Source organism: Rhinolophus hipposideros (genome assembly GCF_964194185.1).
Source record: "Rhinolophus hipposideros genome assembly, chromosome: 12".
Taxonomy (NCBI): Eukaryota; Metazoa; Chordata; class Mammalia; order Chiroptera; family Rhinolophidae; genus Rhinolophus; species Rhinolophus hipposideros.
Window position 1 is genome coordinate 38475291 of NC_138058.1, and position 23137 is coordinate 38498427.

The 23137-nt window shown below is 37.1% G+C and overlaps 1 protein-coding gene across 1 annotated transcript; it reads right to left on the reverse strand.

The window, feature by feature from the left end:
* Positions 1-153: 153 nt before the first annotated feature.
* Positions 154-22836, reverse strand: CFAP36 (cilia and flagella associated protein 36). Its single transcript, XM_081069173.1, has 10 exons — positions 22478-22836; positions 20686-20750; positions 19969-20070; positions 14838-14952; positions 10933-11020; positions 9698-9749; positions 7944-8046; positions 2389-2528; positions 2031-2180; positions 154-1498 (listed from the first exon to the last, which is right to left on the reverse strand). Exons 1-10 carry the CDS (start codon positions 22590-22592, stop codon positions 1397-1399), a joined length of 1032 nt encoding a protein of 343 aa, XP_080925299.1. The 5' UTR covers positions 22593-22836; the 3' UTR covers positions 154-1396.
* Positions 22837-23137: the final 301 nt, after the last annotated feature.

Sequence of the window (23137 nt, forward strand, 5' to 3'; positions counted from 1 at the left end):
CACTGTCCTGATGCTGCTCGGAAGCCGCCGCTCCCAGTCAGCCACACGATCACAAGGGTAGACAACCAACACTCTAAAGTGTACTGTGTTGCCAGTGTGTTTTGGCTATTGTTTTACGTATTTGCATCCCCTCATGTCTTGTTTTACATTTTTGCATCCCCTCGTGTCTCCTGCTTTTGGTGAGATGAAACAAGATAATTGCCAAGCTGCAGGCCACTATACGTGTTCTGAGCCACATATAAGGTAGGCGGGGCTAAACTATGACGTTCAGTAGATTAGGTGTATTAAATGCATTTCGACTTAACCATATTTTCAATTTACAATGGGTTTATTGGGACGTAACCTCATCAGAAGTAAAGGAGCATCTGTATTCTGGTTATCTTTAAGCAAACAGACTACAGAAAACCGTCCAAGATCACTTCACATACAAAAGACCTACACATGGCAGCATTCCCCTTAATAGGTTCAACTGATTGTTCCCGTTATATGAGTCGTAGTAGCTTTTCTAGACAGAGTAATTGAGTCTTTTCCCTCATCTATTTTCCAAGTCCTGTTTGCTCCTGCCCTAAATGTAAGATGCTAAAATCTATCTTACCACTGCCCAAGTTAACTATTATCATTGAATTACCTAATACCTGGTACACCCACAAATAATCTAACTCACCTAATAGTCTCCATACAGCAGCCATGCATCTTTTTAAAATGAACATTTTGATCATGGAACTACTCTGCTTTAAAACCTTTCAGTGACTTCCCAATGCCATGACATTTAAAATCCTCACATTCCCTATAAGGCCCTGCAAATCAGTACCCCTATCTCCAACTGCATATGCTAACCCTCTCGCATTCTCCATGTACTCCAGCTACACTGACCGCTCCTCAATATGTACTGTATTATGTCCCTCAGGACATCAGGGGTTTTTTTTGTTTCCCCTTTCTCCCTGCAATTAGCCTTCGATCAGCTTAAATACAGCTTTCTCAAGAAGTGTGATCAGCCCTGCTTGTACCACTGCACTTTTCCGTTCTACCACTTTGTTCTTTGGGCCTTCTTCACTAACCCCGTGAAGGCAGGGACCCTGCTGATCTAGTTGACTACTTACTGTACACTTAGTACCTAGCACAATGCTTAAGAACAACAGGTAACCAAGATTGAATGACTGAATGCACTATCAATTAGTTGTCTATACCTTCTCTCCAACACATTCAGAAATTTATATTAAACTGGTCAGCATAAGTAGCTGCCCTCCCTACCACCCTTTACTTTTAATAAAACAGTAATAATGAGCTTATATTTGCTTTTACAAACACAAATATTTGAAACTAACAGGCTCAGTGTAAGGATTGATAATTTATTTTTAAGAAAATTTGAATTTGTTTTGCTAAATTGGTTTTGAATTTACTTATTAATAACTTCTTCTTTAAGTTTCTCTGCAAGCAATCGCCTCTTTAATAATGTTTGCTTCTCCTCTGCTGTCATTTCTGGTTTCTCTGTCATTTCCTTAAAAAAAAAAAAAATTGGCTTCAATATAAGATGGGTTCATTTGTCTAAACTTCCCAACATACTTCCCCGAATAAAGATTAGAGCACTTTTAGTAAATAAATAAATAAAAAAATTAAAATTAAAGCTACACATGGACTGACTTCCCTAAATCTCTCCTTTTTAAAAATCTCTTCTTGGGGAAGCATCTTGAAGGTGGTGGTTGGGGCACTGATGCTGTTCTATGATGATCTATTTCAAAAGGCTCAGATAAAATAGACGGCTGACCCTTTAGCATTCAGAGCAGGGAAAGTAAAGGAAGAAGAAAATAAATGTATAATGAAACTGCTATTATTTCTACCCCTCACAGAAGCCTCGTATCACAACCATCTCACTGCCTAGAAAAGACTTAGCAGGTGCTACCATAGCAAGGTGGTTAATTATGAACGGATCTATAAGCAACGTTTATTATCAATGCTTTCTTGCACACATTCTGATTCTCAGAATCCCACCTCTAGATTTGCTAATTTTGACATACTAAGGCTAACCATACCTCTACCTCCCCAGCAGGTTTTCCTTTCTGCTCTGAACTTTGCGTCTGCTTAGTCCTCATATCCTTTCTCATGGACATCAACTTATCTCTCTTCTGTTTGAGATAGTGTTCTCGTTGCCGGAGCTCTTCCGTTCCAAGTGTTGATAAATTCTGGGTCAAAAAAAAAAGAAGGAATTATTTTAAATTCAAGTCTGTATAATCAGTGGCACAGATACCTAGTGACTGATTCAATCAGAAGTTTGAGTTCAAGATCACAACAAAAGCCAAAGTGTATAGCTGTTTATTGTTTGTTCCTAGTACTTGGTCATTTGCTCATAGTTCTTAAAAAGTAATGCGTTTTGTTTGTTTGTATACTTACTGCTATTGGTCCTTCAATGCTTGCATGTTCCAAGCCAGGAATCTTCAGGCCTTTTTGTGGGAGGGAGGAAGTTTCAGGCAACATTTCCAGATTTCTTGCCAAAGGTTGTACTGACTGATTAGCAAAATTCACTTTAATTTCTGGCAGTAATTAGATAGAAACCAAATAGAATATTATAATAAATATTAAGTATTAGGCTAGGTTCACCAAAATGAGATAGTATTAATGATACTTGTTTTTTCCTCACATTTATTCAATCAACACACATTGGTTCAGTGCCTGCACTGGGTGAGAACAATAAACATGGTCTCTGTCCTCAAGGAGGCCGAACTACAGTTGCTTATGAATAATGACATTTCAACAAATACCAAACTCCTGCAATTTGATACTATAACTATAAAAAGATATAATTCTTATCCAAAGATTAGAACTCACTATAATGTGATACAAGGTTGCCACATAAGCCAAACAAACAGTGCTGAAATCCCTTACTAATAATGTAATTGGTTTCTAAACTGTTGCTTGCAGGTAAAAACTGTAAGTGATCCTAAATTTTCAGAACAATTAATGTAAAGCTATAATTTTTTGTAGTAGAAGAGTAAATGCCAGTAACACCAATAATTTTTGTTTGTAATATATAGTGAAGATAACCATAAACCTACCAACACATTAAGAAAAGTGTAAAGATTTTAAAGTAGAACTTGGAAGCAGATCTAACATGAGTACTCGGTAATTTCCAGGTATTTGGTGACTATGACAAAAGGCAGGATTAACATTCTAATTGCTCTTCTGAGCCGGTTTTTATTCTAAGATAGGGGATTTTTGTTTTTTAATTGGGGTAGGGGAACAGGACTTTAGTGGGGAACAGTGTGTACTTTCAGAACTTCCTGCCAAGTCAAGTTGTTGTCCTTTCAGTCTTAGTTGTGGAGGGCACAGCTCAGCTCCGGGTCCAGCTGCCTTTGCTAGTTGCAGGGGGCGCAGCCCACCATCCCTTGTGGGAGTCGAACCAGCTACCTTGTGGTTGAGAGGATGCGCTCCAACTGAGCCATCCAGGAGCTCAGCGGCAGCTCAGCTCAAGGTGCCATGTTCAATCTTAGTTGCAGGGGGCGCTGCCCACCATCCCTTGCAGGACTCGAGGAATTGAACTGGCAACCTTGTGCTCGAGAGCCCACTGGCCCATGTGGGAATCGGCTGCCCATGAGGGCAGCCTTCGGAGTTAGGAGCATGGAGCTCTAACCGCCTGAGCCACCGGGCCGGCCCGTTAGGGAATTTTTTTAAAGATAAAACATTTTCAGTGTAAGTACCTGGACTGTGAAAGACAGCAGAGGGAGACAAGCAAAGACTCATAAAAGTGGCAAGAACTAAAAGCATGCTGGGAGAACATGACATATATGTTTCCAAATGATTAAAAACCTTGCCAGCATAGTAAAACCAGAAAGAACTTGGCATGAGCAAGAAACTTGCTGAAGGAGCAGTGCTCTAGCCTGAGGAGAGTGGACTGACTGCAGTGCCAGGGAGGTTGGAAGAAAAGCTCTCTTCAGACTTGGACCGTACAGGAAGTCTCCATGGAAGAAATGAGGCTGGAGCTAACACTCCAACCAACCTACGTAGACAGAGTGCTACAGAACTACCTTAAACAAAAATAAAGATGAGTTTCAACAAGCGGGGCATAATATGCAGACAGAGTTAAACATGCCGTTCTTACTGACAGTTACTTTAAGCAGAGGGAGGCTTAGCCCCCAAATATGGAACCACAGAGCTGGGGAAGGGACAGTTCATTTTCGAGGCAAGGGATCCGAGGCACATAAGCATTTATATTCACTTCACGTACTTGCTCTGGCTGCCTTGAGTTAGTTGGTTATGAACATCTCACATATTCTAACTCAGACCTAGAGAGGAAAGTATTTGAGGCCACAATACTTAGCCTCTCTGGTTTCTAGAAATAGAGAATCAAAAAACCAGCAAGCTTCAAGAAGGATCATCTCGTTTCTCACAACTCTTTATGTCAATCTGAGAACAGATGCTATCCATCTCTAGCAGGAACGTGGGAGAGATGAGCAAAGGGATAATCAGGAGGTCGAACACCTTTATGATTCCTCGCAAATTAGGTCTTCCTAATGGGCTTCCATTACTCTGTATGAAGTAATTTCCTGGAATATCAGATATACTCATTGTTTTAAAAAAAGAATTTTTTAAAATTAGAGTCATTACTTTTGCAATTACCTGCCATTTGTTCTGTGCCACTAATGTGCATAATTGGGTTATATATGGTTTGAGATTGAGTTTTCTACAGCTTCACTTACCTAGGCAAAGCAAATTTATTCAAGTTATGTCAGACATGAGATTTAAACAGTGTATGTATATAGGTCTGTATAAAACAATTAAATTTGGGCCAGCAAATTAAAAAAAGAGCTGAAATTTAAAACAGATATAATTCAAATAAGGTTCTTCTACTCAGAATCTGCAGAATATGAAAAAACATGCTTAGATTTGCTAGGAAGAGGCAAGAAACTTTCATAAATCTGCCCCTGTTCACATGCCCTACTTTTTGATCAATTAAGAATACAGTTCCTCAAAATCAACAGATAAATATAGAACCCATCTTAATTATAAAAGTTCTTCTAAGCTAAAGTGTAGAAGTACACAGGATTATGGAGTAAGAAGACCAAGGGAAGTCAGTTTTATCATCTTAAGAATTTAGTGATTTTGGACAAGTCTCTAAATTTCCTTGAATTTCTTGTTAAAAAAAAAGAAAGAGTTTTTCTTTCTCATTTGTTTGTCTTGAAAAACTCATAGACACAGACAATAATTTAGTGGTTACCAGAGGGTAAGGGGGTGAGGGGTGGGTAATGAGGGTAAGGGGGATCAAATATATGGTGATGGAAGGAGAACTGACTCTGGGTGGTGAACACACAATGGGATTTATAGATGATGTAATACAGAATTGTACACCTGAAATCTATGTAAATTTACTAACAACTGTCACCCCAATAAATTTAATAAAAAAAAAAGAAAGAAAGAAAGAAAGAAAGAAAGAAGGAAAGAAAGAAAAAGAAAAAGGATCGTATCTACCTCACAGAGTTACGTTTTTTGTTTTCTCATTAAACTGTTTTAATGGGTCTCAAAATTCTGTGACAGGTTTTTGGTCAACTTGTTTCTATTACAAAGTACTGATTTTAAAAACTGCCATACAAAAAAAAAAAAAAGGATCCACAAAACATTCTCGTTTCCTTCTGAAGGTTTTATGATCCACTGTAATTATTAACCAGTCTTTTACTATTAAACTTAAATGGCCAACTGAGACAAATATGAGAGTGTTCTTCCACCCCTGATTAAGACCGGGGTGGCAGGTACCGGGGATAATATTCACTTAGCCTTCTGAGATTTCTGGGCAGACTTGGTGACCTTGTCAGCTCCCGCTGCCTTCTTGTCCACTGCTGTGATGACGCCCACAGCAACTGTCACAAACAGCAAAATGGCCCAGAGGAGGGTCGTCAGAGCTCGCAACCCACCCGGGCTCGCCAGGAACAGTGTCAATGATGGCAGCACCACCAGATTTCAAAAACTTCAGGCCATCTTATGGCTTCTTCCCAGAATGATCAATCTCCTTCAGCTCAGCAAATTTGCAAGCAATGTGAGCTGTGTGACAACCAAGCACAGGTGTGTTTCCAGCACTGATTTGGCCATGATGGTTCAGGATAATCACCTGAGCCCTTGAAGCCAGCAGTCTCCATCAGTGGGTCAGTTTTGCTGTCACAGTGCTCTGACGAACATCTTTGATAAGACACATTCTTGACACTGAAGCCACACTGTCCCCAGGAAGAGCTTCACTCAAAGCTTCATGGTGCATTTCAATAGACTGTACTTCAGTTGTAACACTGACTGGAGCAAAGGTGACCACCATGCCGGGTTTGAGAACACCAGTCTCTACTCGGCGCGCAGGGACAGGACCAACACCACCAACTGTGTAGACGTCCTGGAGGGGCAGATGCAAAGGGTTTGTTATTTGGACGAGTTGGTGGCAGGATGCAATCCAGAGCTTCAAGCAGCATGGTTCCACTGGCATTGCCATCTTTATGGGTAACTTTCCATCCCTTGAACAAAGGCACGTTAGCACTTGGCTCCCACGTGTTGTCACCATTCCATCCAGAAACTGGCACGAATGTGACTGTGTCAGGATTACAGCCAATTTTCTTAACGTAGGTGCTGACTTCCTTAAGGATTTCCTCATCTCTCTTCTGACTGTAAGGCAGCTCAGTGGAATCTATTTTGTTAAGACCCACAATTCATACCCACTGTAAGCCAGACGGGCACGCTCACGGGTCTGCCCATTCCAAGAGATACCTGCTTCGAATTCACCAACACCAGCAGCAACAATCAGGACACCACGGTCAGCCTGGGATGTGCCTGTACTGTGCCTGTTTTTGATAAAGTCTCTGTGTCCTGAGGCACCAATGATGGTCACATAATACTTGCTGGTCTCGAATTTCCACAGGGAGATATCAATGGTGATCCCACGCTCACATTCAGCTTTCAGTTTATCCAAGGCCAAGGCATACTTGAAGGAATCCTCTCCCATCTCAGCAGCCTCCTTCTCAAATTTGTCAATGGGTCTTTTGTTGATCCCACCACATTTATAGGTCAGATAACCAGTAGTGGTAGAGACTTGCCGGAATCTACATGTCCAGTGACAACGATGTTGATGTGTGTCTTTTCCCTTCCCCTTTTGGGTTAGATTTAGCCGTAGTTTTCACTACACCTGTGTTCTACCAGAAAACCCATTGCAAAAAGGCAGTTATGGTTTGTTTGTTTTTTTATTGAGAAAGGGATATTTTTTTTAAACAACCACAGAAATCCATGATAAAAGGAACTGAATTCATGATCATTCAATTTCTATTTCAGAATTACTTGTTTTTATATCAAGAAAATCAGAGTATATTGAAAGTGGAGTTGTCGCGTATTGAATAAGTTCATCTAACATTTCCCACAAGCATTCTCATTGATTTTGCTTTCAATGATAGTTTTTGACTAAACATCTGGGTAACTTGGCTACCTCTTATTTTCCAGTTGTGTTTTAATTCATTAGAAAAATAACAATGTTATCTTTCACAGCTCAGCTTCTAACTTATAAATACCATATAATTGTGGTCAAAGAAGAGAATATGAAATGTTATGTGAACATATCTTGGATGCTGTAGCCATGGCACCAAAGGATGGTGGCTCCCTCAAAGAATTCTGTTCCCTGCTCTGGGTTCCAGACTTCACTTAGAAATTTGGGGATTACACCCTCTCCGTCAACTGGGTATTTTCTACCTGCAACCTCTTTAGCTAAATTCACAAAGAACTTTAAATATAATGGCCATTCAACACTCTCTCCAAGGGGTTTTGAAGGTTAAGTATGTACTAAGAAAGTAACACACACACACACACACACAAATAATAAATAAATAAATAAATAAATAAATAAATAAATAAAAATTTAAAAAGTAACACACTCTTTACCATGTTTATGTATTCATATCATTAGAGAAAGTTTAGCAACACTTCAGGCTTACCTGAGGATGGGTGTGCATAACGTTCACCATCCCCTTGGGAATTATTCATTTTTGCAGTTTCATTAGCATGCATTGGGGGATCTTCTGTTTTAGCCTCTGATAACTTCAAATCCATAAGACAATTAAAAAAGACATTTTAGATTAATTTTGATTAATTCATTATTTAAGGGATCCAAACACATTAGTTTAAAAGAAACTACTGTTTGCTAAATTGATAATGAGCAAGAGATTCTATTTTTCCAAAGTTTTTAAGATGTTTCCAGTATATCTTCCGCTTTTGAGGTAGGTAAACATTGTCATTTCAAATCATGTAGTGCTAAGCGTAACAAACTAGTATGAGTAGGATTTTGGACTTAACAAGAAGTGGGTTCACACTAAGGCTTCATTCTTTCTACTCATGTAACCTTGAGCAACACATCAAGAAATACTCTAAGAGAAATAAAACCACTGAATTATAAGGGGCTATTCCACTTCAGATAATCTATAGATCTCTATGATGTGCCTGAAGAAGCCACCAATTGGTTTATTTACATTTCTACAATGGGATAGTACATTTAAACCCTAGATATCATTTAAATCTTGGAAAAAAGCTAAATACATTGATCATTTATTTTTCCTTAAAAACAGAGGAAAATCCAATCATGTATAGTTTATGAGGTAATTCATGGGCATCAAAATCATAAACCCCTATATGCTGGCTGATGGATGTATGAGTATTATTATGAGCTCGACTTTTGTGTGTTTAAAAATTTCCATAACAAAAAGTCTTAAAAAATCCACATGCCCCCCAAAAACATATTATTATTCAAGAAGCCTAATATAGTTTGCTAATAAATCAAAGAGTTAATACTAATGCTTTCTGATAGCAGTTTTGAACTGGTTTCCATTGTATACCATTACATTTTTAAAATCTTTACTAATATCTATGAATTTCACCTCCACTTACTAAAAGGAAATTTACTCAAAGACACATGAATCATGTCTTACTCCTAAACCATCTCTCTTTCTTCTCTTCATTGGGTGCCTAGGAGTAAAATAGGTTTTTCCAAGACAGTGAGTGATATAAGCACGTATTAGAGTGATTGAAGGGATAAAAGGAAAACGACTTTCAAGTGATTGAGAGAGTTTTATATTGGGCTTCCTTTCCCTTTAGGGAGATTTGGGAAAACACGGAAAAAGAGGAAGCTAGAAGAGGGGAGCGGGAAGAATGAGTATTAGTTTCCCTCACCTTAGCCAGATACATGTTTAATTTATCCTTAGGAAAGATCAGGCACTTCATGGAAACAGTTTTTAATGAAGAACAATATGCCAGCAAATGTAATACTGAATCATTTTGCTTCGAGCTAATAATGTTAGAGCCTGCAGGGGACCCTCAGGAGGAACTGCAGTTGTTGTTTCAACAGGAAAAGGAATCAAGGAGAGTGGGAAAGTACAATATTTTTTTAATCGTCTTGATTCGTAAAATGAAGGGAAATTTTTAAAAGGAATCCTCCTAAATATGAATGGTATTACCATTTTTTGGAGTTAATCTCAGTCTTTATTGGAAATTTAAAGGTTGGTTGCTGGATGAATTATAACGTGAATAAAGTTATAACATTAAATATAAATGCTTAGAATTGCCAAGATAATATGAATACTCAGAGGAACTGTGTAGTTCCACATAAGCTTGAATTTTAACAGCAAAAACTAAGCATAAACATTAAGAGATAACAAAAATGAAATTCGTCTGTTATATTAATATGCTCTGTAGGCACCTGATTTTTTCTCTTCCTTTCTTCCTCCTGATCATATTCCTCTTTGGATTTTCTGAAATATATAAAATAAGGTATAAAAGTAAATTTGCTTCTTTAATCAAAGAAAAATATACAACAAGCAACGTGCTACCCTAAGCTTACAATGTTTGCAAGGAATTTTGAAAACAAAAATGGAAATCATCAGGCTTTGCTTAAAGAAGCTTACAGTCAACTGAGAAAGACATAGATAGGCATATAGAGCATAATATAGTTAGTAACATAAACTATAGGTTTACCCATTTCTTCTGGAAATGTAAATGACCCATAGCTGAACAAAAATCAAAAGGTTTGAAATCCTAAACACAAATTTGAATGGCAAATCCCATTGATATAGATTTGACCTCTCTTTTTAGAGAGATCAGTTACACCCCTCCTGATAAGATCCATTTATCCTCACATTCTAGTTTTCCCAGTGACACCGGGGCTATCAAAAGCTCTCCTGATGCCTTTATGCCAAAGCCCTATCGGCTTTAGTAAACTCTTCACTGAGGCAGTCTGATTTTGGAAAACAGCCAGGACAACTCTTGTACATGTTCCTAACTGAGCTCTACTACTTACACAGTAGTACACACCCCTCACAAGCCCTTAGAAAATAAAATCTAAAAGTACAATGTTGATCAGTTTTCAGACCACCAATCAACCAACAAAAACAACCAGTACAAGGCAAAACTTTACCAGTCTTCTAAACCTATTACCAAATATCCTTACCTCTTCAAAACTGTAAACTCAAAGCATTCTGTGTTGGCTCAGGCTCCCATTTGCCCTGCCATGGAAAGTAGGATCTGCCAGGAAAAGGCCATGTTCACCAGCACACCTGCCTCCCTCCTCATAATAACAGCAGTTATTAAATCCCCTGAAATTAAGCAGTGAGTCCTCGAGCAACTTCCACAGTTCCCCCCTTGCCCCATTCTCCTATCCACCAGCCTTTCTATCCTCCCTTCACTTTGGAGCTGGGGAAGAAGACCCTCCCATTGGGTTGGTCTTGTCTGAATCATCTGAAAATAATTTTTTCTGTCCATTAAGAAATGTAATATATACACAGTTATAAACAAATAAAATGATAATCATTTTCGTGGTCTTCAGTAAAGAAATTAAATCATTTACTAATTCATAATATTTTGGGGGTAAAAAGCATATATACAGGTCATATTATAATAATCTAATGATTCATACGAAAAATAAATAAAGGAGGATACCTAAGAACTTCCCTCAGGATTTTCATCTCTTCCTGTTCAAGGTCACTGACCACATCAGAACCATCTGTCAGGCAGTCAGGTAACACACCTGTTCAAAACCAAAGACCACGTGAAAGAATGTCAACTCATCTGAAAACATTTACTTCTCATTCCCCTAGTTCATCAAAAAGTACAAATTAATTTATTAAGATCTGTCCCTTAAAAAAATTCTAAGATATTGTCCTTTTAACTATGGTCTTTTTATCCTTTTCTTGTTTTAGGGAGTCAGTCACACACAAAAAACCAAAACAAAACAAAAAAACAAACACTATTTTACCTAGAAATGTCTCTTATTTGTATTGCCTATTAAAAATAACGACAATTATATGTGGTAATAAAAATTAAATATTATAAGCTATTATCTTCCACAATCATATACTATCTGAGGATATACCACTGAAATCGATAAGCTCCTACAAATGCAACTATGCTTTCAAAAGTATCCCTTAGGGGCGGCCGGTTAGCTCAGTTGGTTAGAGAGCTGTGCTCTTAACAATACAGTTGCCAGTTAGATCCCTGCAGGGGCCACTGTGAGCTGCGCCCTCCACAACTAGATTGAAGACAACTACTTGACTTGGAGCTGATGAGTCCTGGAAAAACACACTTAAAATAAATAAAAGTTAAAAAAAAAAAAAAGTATCCCTTAAATGGGAAAAGAGTTTACAAAATAAAATATAAAATACTTTGTTGGTTGAAATAGCACAGTAATACTCTTCATTCATTCTACAACAAATGCTACTGAAAAGGGTCCTGCATACTACATGCAGAAAAAGCCCGGTGCTAAGCACGTAGGGGAAATATAAAGATAAATAAAACAATCTCTCCCCTCAAAGCTCCTATGTAGATATTGGGCTAATAACTATAAACCAGGGCAGTACTAACTTCAGCCCAAGGCAAATAATAATTCATGGCAAGTAATTTTAAGTAATTTTAAGTATTGGCTTAATTTACTTTATTACCTGTATCTTCCGGAGAAGCAGGTAGACTGGTAATAATCATATCTATAATTATTATATTCCCATGACATTAGCAGCACGTCTCTTAATTTTTACCTTCTATTTCTTTATCCACATATGATTATGGGATTTTGGGTCCGCTCTAAATTAAAGTAGCTTTATTATTCTAATTCCCTTGATGTTTAAATGCATTTTTTAATTAAACTTTTTATTTTGAGATAATTGCAGTTTTACATGCCGTTGCAAGAAATAATACAGAGTGATGCTATATGTACCCTTTACCCAGTTTCTTCCAATAGTAACTACAGGACAGTATCATAACCAGAAAACTGATATCTATACAACCCATCAATCGTAAGTGCATTTTTGTTAAGTCAGAAGATATACAATTAGTATTCTCATAAATTTTGTAAGTAAAATGAAAAAAAACTGAGGAAAGAGTAATGTAACAGTATGCAATACTTCAAAACCATCAAAATAATGGTCTGAGGTGCATTTTCCTCAAATTCTTTGATAAGGTACAACCAAGAATCTATAGGGCTTTTGAATTTGTCTCACCACAAGGACAATTTTCAAATAGTCTGCAGTTTTGAATACAGTCAACATCACTCTCAGGTCCTTGCCCCTGGATCTAAGTAAAGTAACATTCTTAAATACATGCATGAAAAAATCTGTGGCAGAAACTAAGTTTTAGTTTATGTTTAAATGCAAGCAAACTGTCCCACGCTGTGGTTTGAAGCAGCATGGTTCCACATCATTCCCCTCCCTTGCTAATTAATATAAGCCAGGTCTATGTAGTTATACTGGGAGGCAGGGCTCTGTCCTACCCCACTCCACGAGTGACTCCTAATTGGTGTAAGCCAATCATAATGGCTTCATTCCCCCTGCTGGAGGGTCTAATAAAGGCATATGACCCAATCCTGACCCAATCAAAGGACCTGTGGGGAAAACTCGTGGGGGTCTTCCATGAAAGTGTTGTCTAGCTAACAAAAAGAGATGTACAGGAAGAAACATCCCTTTTCTTCACGAGATATTGTTGAGTCTGCATTCAGTGCAGCTAGAGTGCAATCATGACAGTCTTATTATATCATATCATATCATATCATGTCATATCATACCTGGTCTTATATTATAGTAAAATAAGACCGGGTCTTATATTAATTTTTGCTCCAAAAGACGCATTAGAGCTGATGGTCCAGCTAGGTGATTTTCGGGGACACCCGGGAAGAGAGTATAAAGATGGCAAGTGTCAGGGTCCTTGATAACATCACTAAACCACCTAATTAACCAACCCTGGACCTGTTTTCCTTCCCTCTCTTCCTCTACATTTCTTGTTCTGTGAGGCCACTTTCACTGAGGTTTTCTGCTAATGGCAGCCTGAGACATCCGGCTGATACAAGCTATGTATACTGGTTCCCTTTTTATTAAAATCTAAATGAGTTTCCAGTTAAATTTCAAACTGAAAACTATAGCGTACCAATATCAAGTTCGCTATTTCTTCTACCAAACTTGATCCCCATCCCCCAAAACAATTTTAACTAACATAAAATAATTATCCAAATTCTCTATCCCATAGGTCAGAATAAAGCACAGTTTGAGGAAAATTCAGAGAAAATGGTTTTCTAAAGTAAACTATGGTATGAAGACAAAGAGAAAGAGATTGTTTCCCAAACTTATTTACACTAAAGCAACAGCACAGTATCATGCATCATTCAGGGTTAGGGCCTGTTGTCTCCTAGCCACAGACAACAGTTGTCTTACCTGCTGTGGAAAGCATCTTAGGATTTGAGGGGATAGTTATGGTGGTGGTTGGCTCTAAGGGATAGCTTCTCTACTCACATCAGACAAATGAGGGAAGAATCTACAAGGGCCCTGAAATATTCTAACGGTTGCCCTGCAACAACAGAAGCCTTATTGTTGCATGTTCCAAACCCCTAAAAGCACAGTACAACTAAACTCTAACTCTCATATCTTCAAGAAACAATCAAAGAAAGGGGCCTGCTGCCAAACCATTAAAAAGTATGTAGGCATGGTAAAGAATATCGGTGGCAATCTATTGAGCAAAGGAACATATAAGTTATTAAGGTCATGTTATGAGAATCAGAAATCTGAAACAGAGATAAGAATCTGAGTTGAAAAGGAGATAGTACAATAACAAGAAGTATGGTTAGAAGTATGGTTAGATGTTTTGAGTCAAGATGTCAAATACAGTTCAAGTACTCAGGAAGGGAACAAAAGTAGGAAATGATAGAGAGAAACTGATATTAAGCACAGAGTCAGGGAAAAGATAAAGCCAAAGAGGGTTACTAGGGCTCTGAGTTGTTTTCTTTTCCCCCTGATGGTGGCACAATCCCATCTACCCATTGCCCTAGAACAGTATTTCTCAGTGGGGTCCCAGGACCAACAGCTTTAGCATGGCCCTGGAACTTGTTAAAAATGCAAAGTATTAGGCCCCACCCCAGACTTACTGAATCAGAAACTGGAAGACAGTCATATGTGTTTCAACAAGCCCTCCAACAGCTTCCAACGCTCACTAAAGTTTGAGAACCACTGTCTCCTACAAAGGTCTTAACAATGATAAGCCAGAAGGAAAAGAGTCATCACATTCTCTCAACAGTAACTATAACTGTGACCACTCAAAAATATTGAGTTTCAAAAACACAATGGCTGGGCAGAAAAATCAAGCTCTCTGAAATCGAAAACATCATTAAATTAAATTCTGGTCTGCTTTTGAGATGTCAAACACACATTGATCAGGAAGTTTACACTCTTGAATCTCTTAAGTCAGCCATTTCAAACTTGAAATAAATGTATACAAGGCAACTATATTTACAACCATGTCAAAATCAGAATAGTCAAGACTGCAGAAAAATGTATTTAGCACTTAGATTTCTAAATTCAACAATTTACCATTTCTCTCTTGAATTATTCGAATGGCTTGCAGCTGCATTTCAATGTTTTTCTGGACCATCATTGCTTTAAAGAGAGTAAAATCTTCTGCAGCTAACACAGGTTGCAAAATTGCCTGTGGAAAGAAGTCTGGAAGTTAAATGAAGATTTAAGTTTTAAAACTACAAGCATACCTCAGTTTTATTGTGCTTCACAGATACTGTGTTTTCATCAACATTGAGACAAGACCCTCCACCAACACCAAGATTATGATTCGCTGAAGGTTCAGATGATGGTTAGTAGCATTTTTCAACAATAAAATATTTTAATTAAGAATGTACATTGTTTTATTAAACATAAAAAACAGTACCTGGATTTGTTTTTCAGCCTATAATCTACTCGGCTTCTATTGTCGTTTGAAATTTACTATTGAATGATACATCAGTAACCACAAAATTATCCCTTAATAAAAGTATCAAATTAAATAAAAGCCTACTTCCAGCTTTAATGAATCAGCTGTGTGACTCTGGATATATCATTTAGTCCTCTAAGCTTCAGTTTCTTCATCTGTAAATTAGTGTAGTAATAATAACAGTAATAAAGTATTTCATTGAATCTATGACTCCATAAATTAGTAAAATAAACCATTATTTCATGTACCAGTAAGTAAAAACCTTGCCAATTAAATTATAATAGGCCATCAATTATAAAATGCATTCCCATTTCTGAGATACTGTAATATAAAAAATTTGTTAATAGAATGAAAATATGTATCTGATAATGAAGACTTGTATCAAAAATATACAAAGGCCTTTTCACAGGTCAAAAATTAGAAAACAAACAACTAAATTAAAAAACCTACTAAAGAAAACAATGAGATCTACACATCTTTTAGAATGGCTAAAATCCAAAAAACTGATAATACCAAGTGTTGAAAAGATGTGGAGCAACAGGAATTCCCATTCGTTACTGGTGAAAATAATGGTACACCTACTGTATTATTATTTCAATTTATTTTTCAATTACAGTTGGCATACAATATTATATTAGTCTCAGGTGTACAACATAGTGATTAGACATTTATATAACTCATGAAGTGATCACCTCAATAAGTCTAATATCCGTATGATACCATAATTATTACAATACTATTGACTATATTCCCTATGCTGGTACAGCTACTTTAGAAGAGAGTTTGGCAGCTTCATACAAACTTAATAAACTTAATCTTACCATATGATCAGCAATCTCATTCCTAGGTATTTACCAAATGAGTTGAAAACTTTATGTCCACACAAAAGCCTAAACATGAATATTTATAGTGGCTTTAGTCATAATTGCCAAAGACTAGAAAGCCACCAAAATGACCTTCAAAAGGTAAATGGAAAAAACAAACTGTGGTACATCCATATAATGGAATATCATTCAGCAATAGAAAGAACTATATAAACAATAAACATGGAGGAATATTAAATTCATATTGTTTAGTGAAAGAAGCCAGTGTGAAAAGGCTACATACTATATGATCCCAATAATATGACATTCTGGAAAAGGCAACACTAGAAAGACAACAAAATAATCAGTAGTTTCCAGGGGTTTAGGGCAACAATGGAAAGGATGAACATATGGAGCAAAGGATTTTTAAGGCAGTGAAACTATTTTGTATGATACTGTAATGATAGATATATGACATGTATTTAGCAAAATTCATAGAACTGTACAAAACAAAGAGTGAATCCTAATGTAAACCATGGACTTCCTTTAATAGTAATATGTCAATACTGGCTCATTAACTGTAACAAATACATTACACTGATGAAAGATGTTAATATTAAGAGACTCTGTACTATCTGCTCAATTTTATGTAAACCTAAACTGCTCTAAAAAAACTCTATTAATTTTTAAGACTCTTTCTAGCACTCACACAAAATATTGTTAATTATCCTGTGTGTGTTTTTAGAAAATGAAAGTATACCACATATGTAATCTTTTCAGTGGTCCAAACTATTGGGGAAAAAAGCATCATAATTTTCCCAAATTACTATTATTACAAATGTTTCAGAAAATATTAATGTCTACCTTATAAAAGTCAAAGCAAATCAAGTAAAAAACAAAAACAAAAGGAAAAATATTGTCTCTTGCCATATATTAATAGAAGTCCCTGGCTTTTGCAATACATAGAAATCAGGGATGAGCTCTCTTCTTATCAAAAAATCACAAGCAATGAAGGAAGTCACTTTTGCCTATTTCAATTGGAAGATACCACAGAATTACAAAATTCATCTGACGACAATTAAAATATCTCAGTATTTGTCATATTTTTCTTAACTGTTTAGAAAGATATCCTAAGTCATGAGCATTTTTAAAGAAACCACACATACCTAATAGAAAGACATGCTCTTAAAAAGTCTGTTTTTTTTCTTTTTTTTTGCACTAGTGTCCTTCATCTAATTATGGTCATGAGACCTCTTACTACTACAGCTGACTGTAATACACAAAGATTATCCAGGACCAGTGGTCTAGGTCTAATGATGCCCAAACCAAGTGTAAAGACTTTTTCAAGTTGGCTTTAGCAATGCGAATTCAATGAAAGCTGGTGGCTGGTTTAAAAATCAAAATCAAACAACGCAAACGAAAACAAAATAAAAATTACCTCTTAAGTTACCCAGGGCAAACAACTGGTTTTTTTTGACTACGTTTTTAGGCACAAAATATTGGCATAATGGAAATTAGCATTCTGATCGATTACTATAAAGGTGGTTGCTGCAAAGCAATATATAATGTGCTTTGAGCTGTTTTTCTGGTAATAATTACAGCCTTGGGCTAATTCAATCGTGTTTCTATTCAGCATCTGGTGCTAAGAGTTTGCTCCAGAAGAGAATAAATCTAACTAGTCCACATGGGGATTGAACCTATGACCTTGGCCTGATTAGCACAGTGCTAATCAACCACCAAAATAGCTAATTAAGAGGTGCTTCCATTTATAGACCACCTTATATATATGTCAGGTATTGTACTAAATGCTTTATGAACCTTATCTCTTAAATCTCACAGAAACCTTTCTAAGTAGATACTATATCCCAGTGTATGGATGTGGAAACTGAGAATAAGAATGGATTAGAAAGGAAAACTGACAAACAACTTTTGTTGGGAGTCTTATAGCTAGTAAATGACAGATCTAGGACTCAAATCCAGGTCTGTCTGTGTCGAAAGAATTGCCTCCTTGTACCTATCAACTCCAAATAAACCAAAGGTGTTGCAGAATAAAACAAAAGAGAAAAATGTGTTAGTCTTGATCTGAAAACAATATTTTAAAATTCTGGACAGCTTCACTCACAAATAATGTAGTTATTCTGGTAATGAAAGCAAAAGATGGATGTGTCTGCTATAACTGTGACCATCTTTATTCACAAAGTAATTCAGGCTCATTCACAATGGCTTAATTAAAGGGTTGACAAATATTAACCAAAGCAAAAAATATTCCTGAAAAACAAGGAAAATAAAAATAAATACAAATGTCTTAAAAGAAATTTAAATACTAGTTAATAATTTTCAATCAAATTCTTCCAATTCCACTAAAAAGAAAATAATGCCTATCATTACTCATTAAACTAAACCTTTGGTGCATTTAGAACAAAAGCTATTGGTAAACTGTAAAACAACTTTTGGTTTATAGAGCTGACTAATAAAATCATGTTTGCTTACATTAGTGGGGGCATACCAATAACTTTTAATATTTTTTTAAATGTCATGTTACAATAAAGAGTTTCTATCTTTAGAATTACAGGTGGTCATTCAATGAGCAGTTGTACAAAAGAGAAATGTAGCACAAAGTGCTGGATTAAACAGTAGTCAAAGCAACCTCTTCTAAGCCACAATAAAAAGATAATTTAACAAACATTTATTAAGAACTACCTACTAGAAACTAAGTTCTCCTCTCAATGCTAGACGCTGAGAATGCAAAGACTGAAAATAGCTCAAAGGATTTACAATCTAGTAAGGCAAACAGACTTGTAAGAAACTGTAATTCAAGGCAAAGTACCAAAGATGTAAAAGTGCCCAGTCAGACTAGCGCTAATAAGACTGGGGAGATCAGGAAAGCTGACTTAAGAAGTAACATTTCAGGGAGGCCCGATGATGGGAAGGATTTTTCTTGGTAAGGAAAAGGTTGGTGGAGTGGGGAGGTGGGGGCTAAACATTCCAGAGTAAAGGAATAGCATGAACAAAGCCAAGTGCATAGTTGCTTACAAGAATGAATAGCCTGGAATGACTGTAATACGTAATGTATTGGAGAACTATAGCAGGAGAAGGAGGCTGAAAATAAAATTTGAGGTCACATCACTGACAATTCTCACTATCATCTCATTAAGAAATTATAGCTTATTTGGTAGAAGCTGGAAAGTTCAAGCCACTCTTTGAGAAGGCTCTTTGGTTAGTCTTGATCTGAAAACAATACTTTAAAATTCTGGACAGCTTCACTCACAAATAAGGTGGTTAATGTGGTAACGTATCCCTATCCTCAATCTCTGAGGAAGGCCTCTCAGTTGGAGTGCCTGGGCTGGTAACCCGGTTCCACTACCTACTTAGCTGTGGACTTTTCATTAGTTGCTTAATGTATTTGTGCTTTACTTTTCTCATTTCTAAATGGAAGTAAAATAGTACCAACTTGTTAAGGAGTGTCAAGAAAATTAAATGAGATAATACACATCGAGTGCCTAAACCAGCAGCTAGCATAAGCCCTCAGTAAATCTAAGTTATAAATACACGATACCTACTTCAGCCCAGCACTGCAGAATTAGTAAGACAATAAAAGGAGTTCCAAGAGAACCAAGCCCCAGGAACCACGTACTGTGAATCTGCTAAGATTAAACAAGGGGCAACTGCAAAACTATCAGAGATCTATATAAGTAAAACAGTAATCTATTATAGTTCTGAGTTCAGAAAGTTCCTTTTCAATTGCATCAGTTCATTAACGACACCAGTTATAATTACTAAAGGTAGTTATAAAAAAGAACCCATATGTGATGAATTAGCTTTTCACTCTTACAATGTCTACAACATTATACTCTGACTATCAAACACAGCAAATTTAAGTGAAATGCTGGGCATTTTTGTCAAAACTATGTTAGCAGAATAATACAAAAGCAAAAACCTGTGATGTACGGGTCTTCGCAAGAGGAGAAGTGCATGCTTCTTGAAATTGATCTTCATTAATTCCAATTTCTTTGAAGTAACTTTCTAACAACTTTTCAACCTAAAAAGAGAAAGTTTAACCTTAATAATTTATATAGAAAAGTTCCAAATGACAGTTTTCATGTTAAGTATTGAGTTTAGAAAAGTATAAGGAAATGCTTGTTTACAATTATTAATCCACATAAAATTATATTATATAGCAGTGACAATGTCTTTGATGGAAAAAAACAACAAAGGTTAAAATTTTTGCAGAGTCAAATGCAATTTTATTTCCTCTATTAGAAATAACTACTAGAGAATTATATCAGGATTATGAAGCCGAATGAGGTACAACTCTTCTGCTACCCAGAATCACTTTTAAATCACAAGATAACCATAACTAAGTTAATAATTAACACTTGCCTGAATGCACAAGCGGAATAAAATTTATAGATTAGATGCAAGATCCCGTAACATGATTGTCCTAAATCCATTCCTTAGATTCTAGGGTACAAGACATACGAAGTCATAAGGATGAGAACCTTTGGAGTCTGATGGAACTGGTAGGTTGAACTATTAGGGTAGACTGAACTTTTTAAAAGAATTTTAATGGACAAATCCATTTTTTTAAATCTAGAAAAGCTAAAATTAGTAGTATTCTAATTAACTTTAAATATTAGTGAAAAAATATACTCACTAGTTTTCTGTATTCCTGATGAATTTCTGTGTAGGTCAATTTGCTTTCTTCTTCATCATCAAAAACTAAATTTAAAAAATATAAATTGCATAAGTAAAAAAAATTCATTAATGCAAATATAAATGTCCACTCCTTATATCTTACAAATAGATAATTGGATATATACTTACAAGTCAAAATATTTTTATGTGTGTACACACACATACATACTGTATATAGTGTTAATTATAAACAAGTTATTTTTCCTACTTAAGATCTTCATATATAAGTCAAATATTACATTTCATTCAATAATATAAGACAACAGTTTCTTTATAAACTTTTAATGGAATATTACTGTTAATAGTTTTTAAACATTAATTCCTTTTACAACAGGCTCCAGATTATTTTATTGTACTGGACCTTCACTGATGCAAATTTTACCAAAAGTGAGTAGGGCATTTTTGTTTCATATAAATCAATAATGAAGTTAAAATAAATAAAACCAAAATAAATGTTTACTGAATGATATGTGTGAAATAATATGGATTAGAAAGATATATATTCCCTCAAGAAGCTACAAACTAATTAGGGAAACAGGACAAAGTCATAAATTATAAATAATAATCTTTTTTTAATCCCCTTTGGATTATCTTTTAAAAATGCAAAACTAACTTCTGTAATTTTTGATTTAAAACTCTTCAATGACTGCTCTTTGCCTAGAGAATAAGTACAAGATCCTTAGAAGGCCAGACAAAACCCTCCAAGATTGGACCCCAAGTGTCATATCCCACCACTCTAAAACCCAAACTTCACACTCTTAACAATACAGAATTACTTGAAATACCACCAAACATAATACATACGGTGTTTCAAATCCCCATGTCTTTGCTCAGGCCAGTCCTACATCTTTTTGCCTTTACCTGGCCCCCTTTCTCCAACCATTCTTCAAGACATTGTAAGTGGCACATTCTTCATGACCTGTTACCCACTCCCAACTCCTAGGCTGGTTAGATCCCTTCCTCTGAACTCTTATAATATAGTACCATGTGACTACCTTTATTATAACACCTGCCACTTTACATTTAAATTACACTTACCTGCCTGTCTTCCCCACTAAACTATAAACTTCTCAAGCACAAAGATTTTGTTTTATTCATCTTTCTATCCCCAGCTTCTGGCCCAAGGACACTCAATAAATGTTTGCTGAAATACATGCTGACATCACAAAGTTATACAAAACTCATCTTTAAATTATCTGAAGTGGACAACACACTGACAACCCAAAGTCAGTGAAGTATGTAAACACTGTTAATTTCAGTATTACTGGGATGTCACTTAGATTTCCTCTGGCATCTGCTCTATACAACACAACATACATGCAAAACAGAGGCTGTTTTCAGCTAAGTCTGAAACCAAATTGGTCAACTCTTGGGATCAGAAGGAACTCAGAGGTAAACTGACGCCTCTTCCCCTAAGTCACAAGGGAAATTGTTGAAGAAGCCCACCTAAACTGCACTTGTCCAGAGGAGAAACGTGCAGGATGGGGTGTGAGACCCAACACAGGATTAAAGTCTAATGTTTTTCGGATGTGTGCTTGGGCCCAGAGGTAGGGGAGTCTCGGTCCCCGTTTCCAGTTCCATGAAGGAAAAACAGGCGCAGTGACAGCAATATCTCCTACAAACCAGTTCTAAACCTGCTCGACAGAGATGGAGACCCAGGAGATAAAGACGATTTGTGGGGACCACCTCCCTGCCGACCACTGATGTAAGAGAAGCAAGAAGACATTGTCGGTTCGGGCTCTGGTTTTTACCTTCACATTTCTGCTCCACAAAGTCCAAGATGGGGATGGACCAGTCCGGGCCTCGCAGGAACCCCGCGATGCTCTCCACGACCCATTCTACCTCGTCCTCTTCTTCCGCAGCCATCCCGCCCCCGCGGACCGCGGCAGAACCGTAGGCCAGACCCCCGGAGCCTGCTAAGGCCTTTCCGCCGCAGGGAGCCTAGAGGGAAGGGGCGAAAGGAAGAGTTTCCCCCGCAGTCGCCCCGTCACCAGGAGGAAAGCTATAAACCAGTTAACGTATAATGGTCGCTATGGCAACACGCGCAGCCGCTCCGGGCAGCCGCCCAGAAGTGATGCCAAGTTCCCCGAAGCCTGCGCATTTTAGAGAGGGGCAATCGAAGAACGTTTCCGATTGGCTGGAAAAGAACAGGGGATCAAAAGATAACCTTCCGCCCATTGGCTTGCCGTTGCTAAGGCTGCGCGTAGACGCGTAGCCATTGGCTGGAGGTCCCAGCAGGGCTTTCCGCGTTCCCTCTTCGAAGTGCTTGGTAGCCCAAGCCTAGAAACGGCTTGGTGAGGTTCGCGTTGTGACCCGGGCTCCGACTCAAAGGGTTTCAAAGGCTTCGAACCCAGCTAAGTGCCAACCGTTTTCCACCCCGCTGGCCCAGAAGCGTTTGTCATTAAAAGTTG

Coding starts and splice junctions, on each gene's coding strand:
- CFAP36 (XM_081069173.1), bottom strand. CDS start 22,592: ATGGCTGCGGAAGAAGAGGACGAGGTAGAATGGGTCGTGGAGAGCATC. Junction 14,953..19,968: donor CGAAGACCCGTACATCACAG/GTTTTTGCTTTT, acceptor TTCTTTCCACAG/GCAATTTTGCAACCTGTGTT. Junction 11,021..14,837: donor AATAATTCAAGAGAGAAATG/GTAAATTGTTGA, acceptor GGTTTTGAACAG/GTGTGTTACCTGACTGCCTG.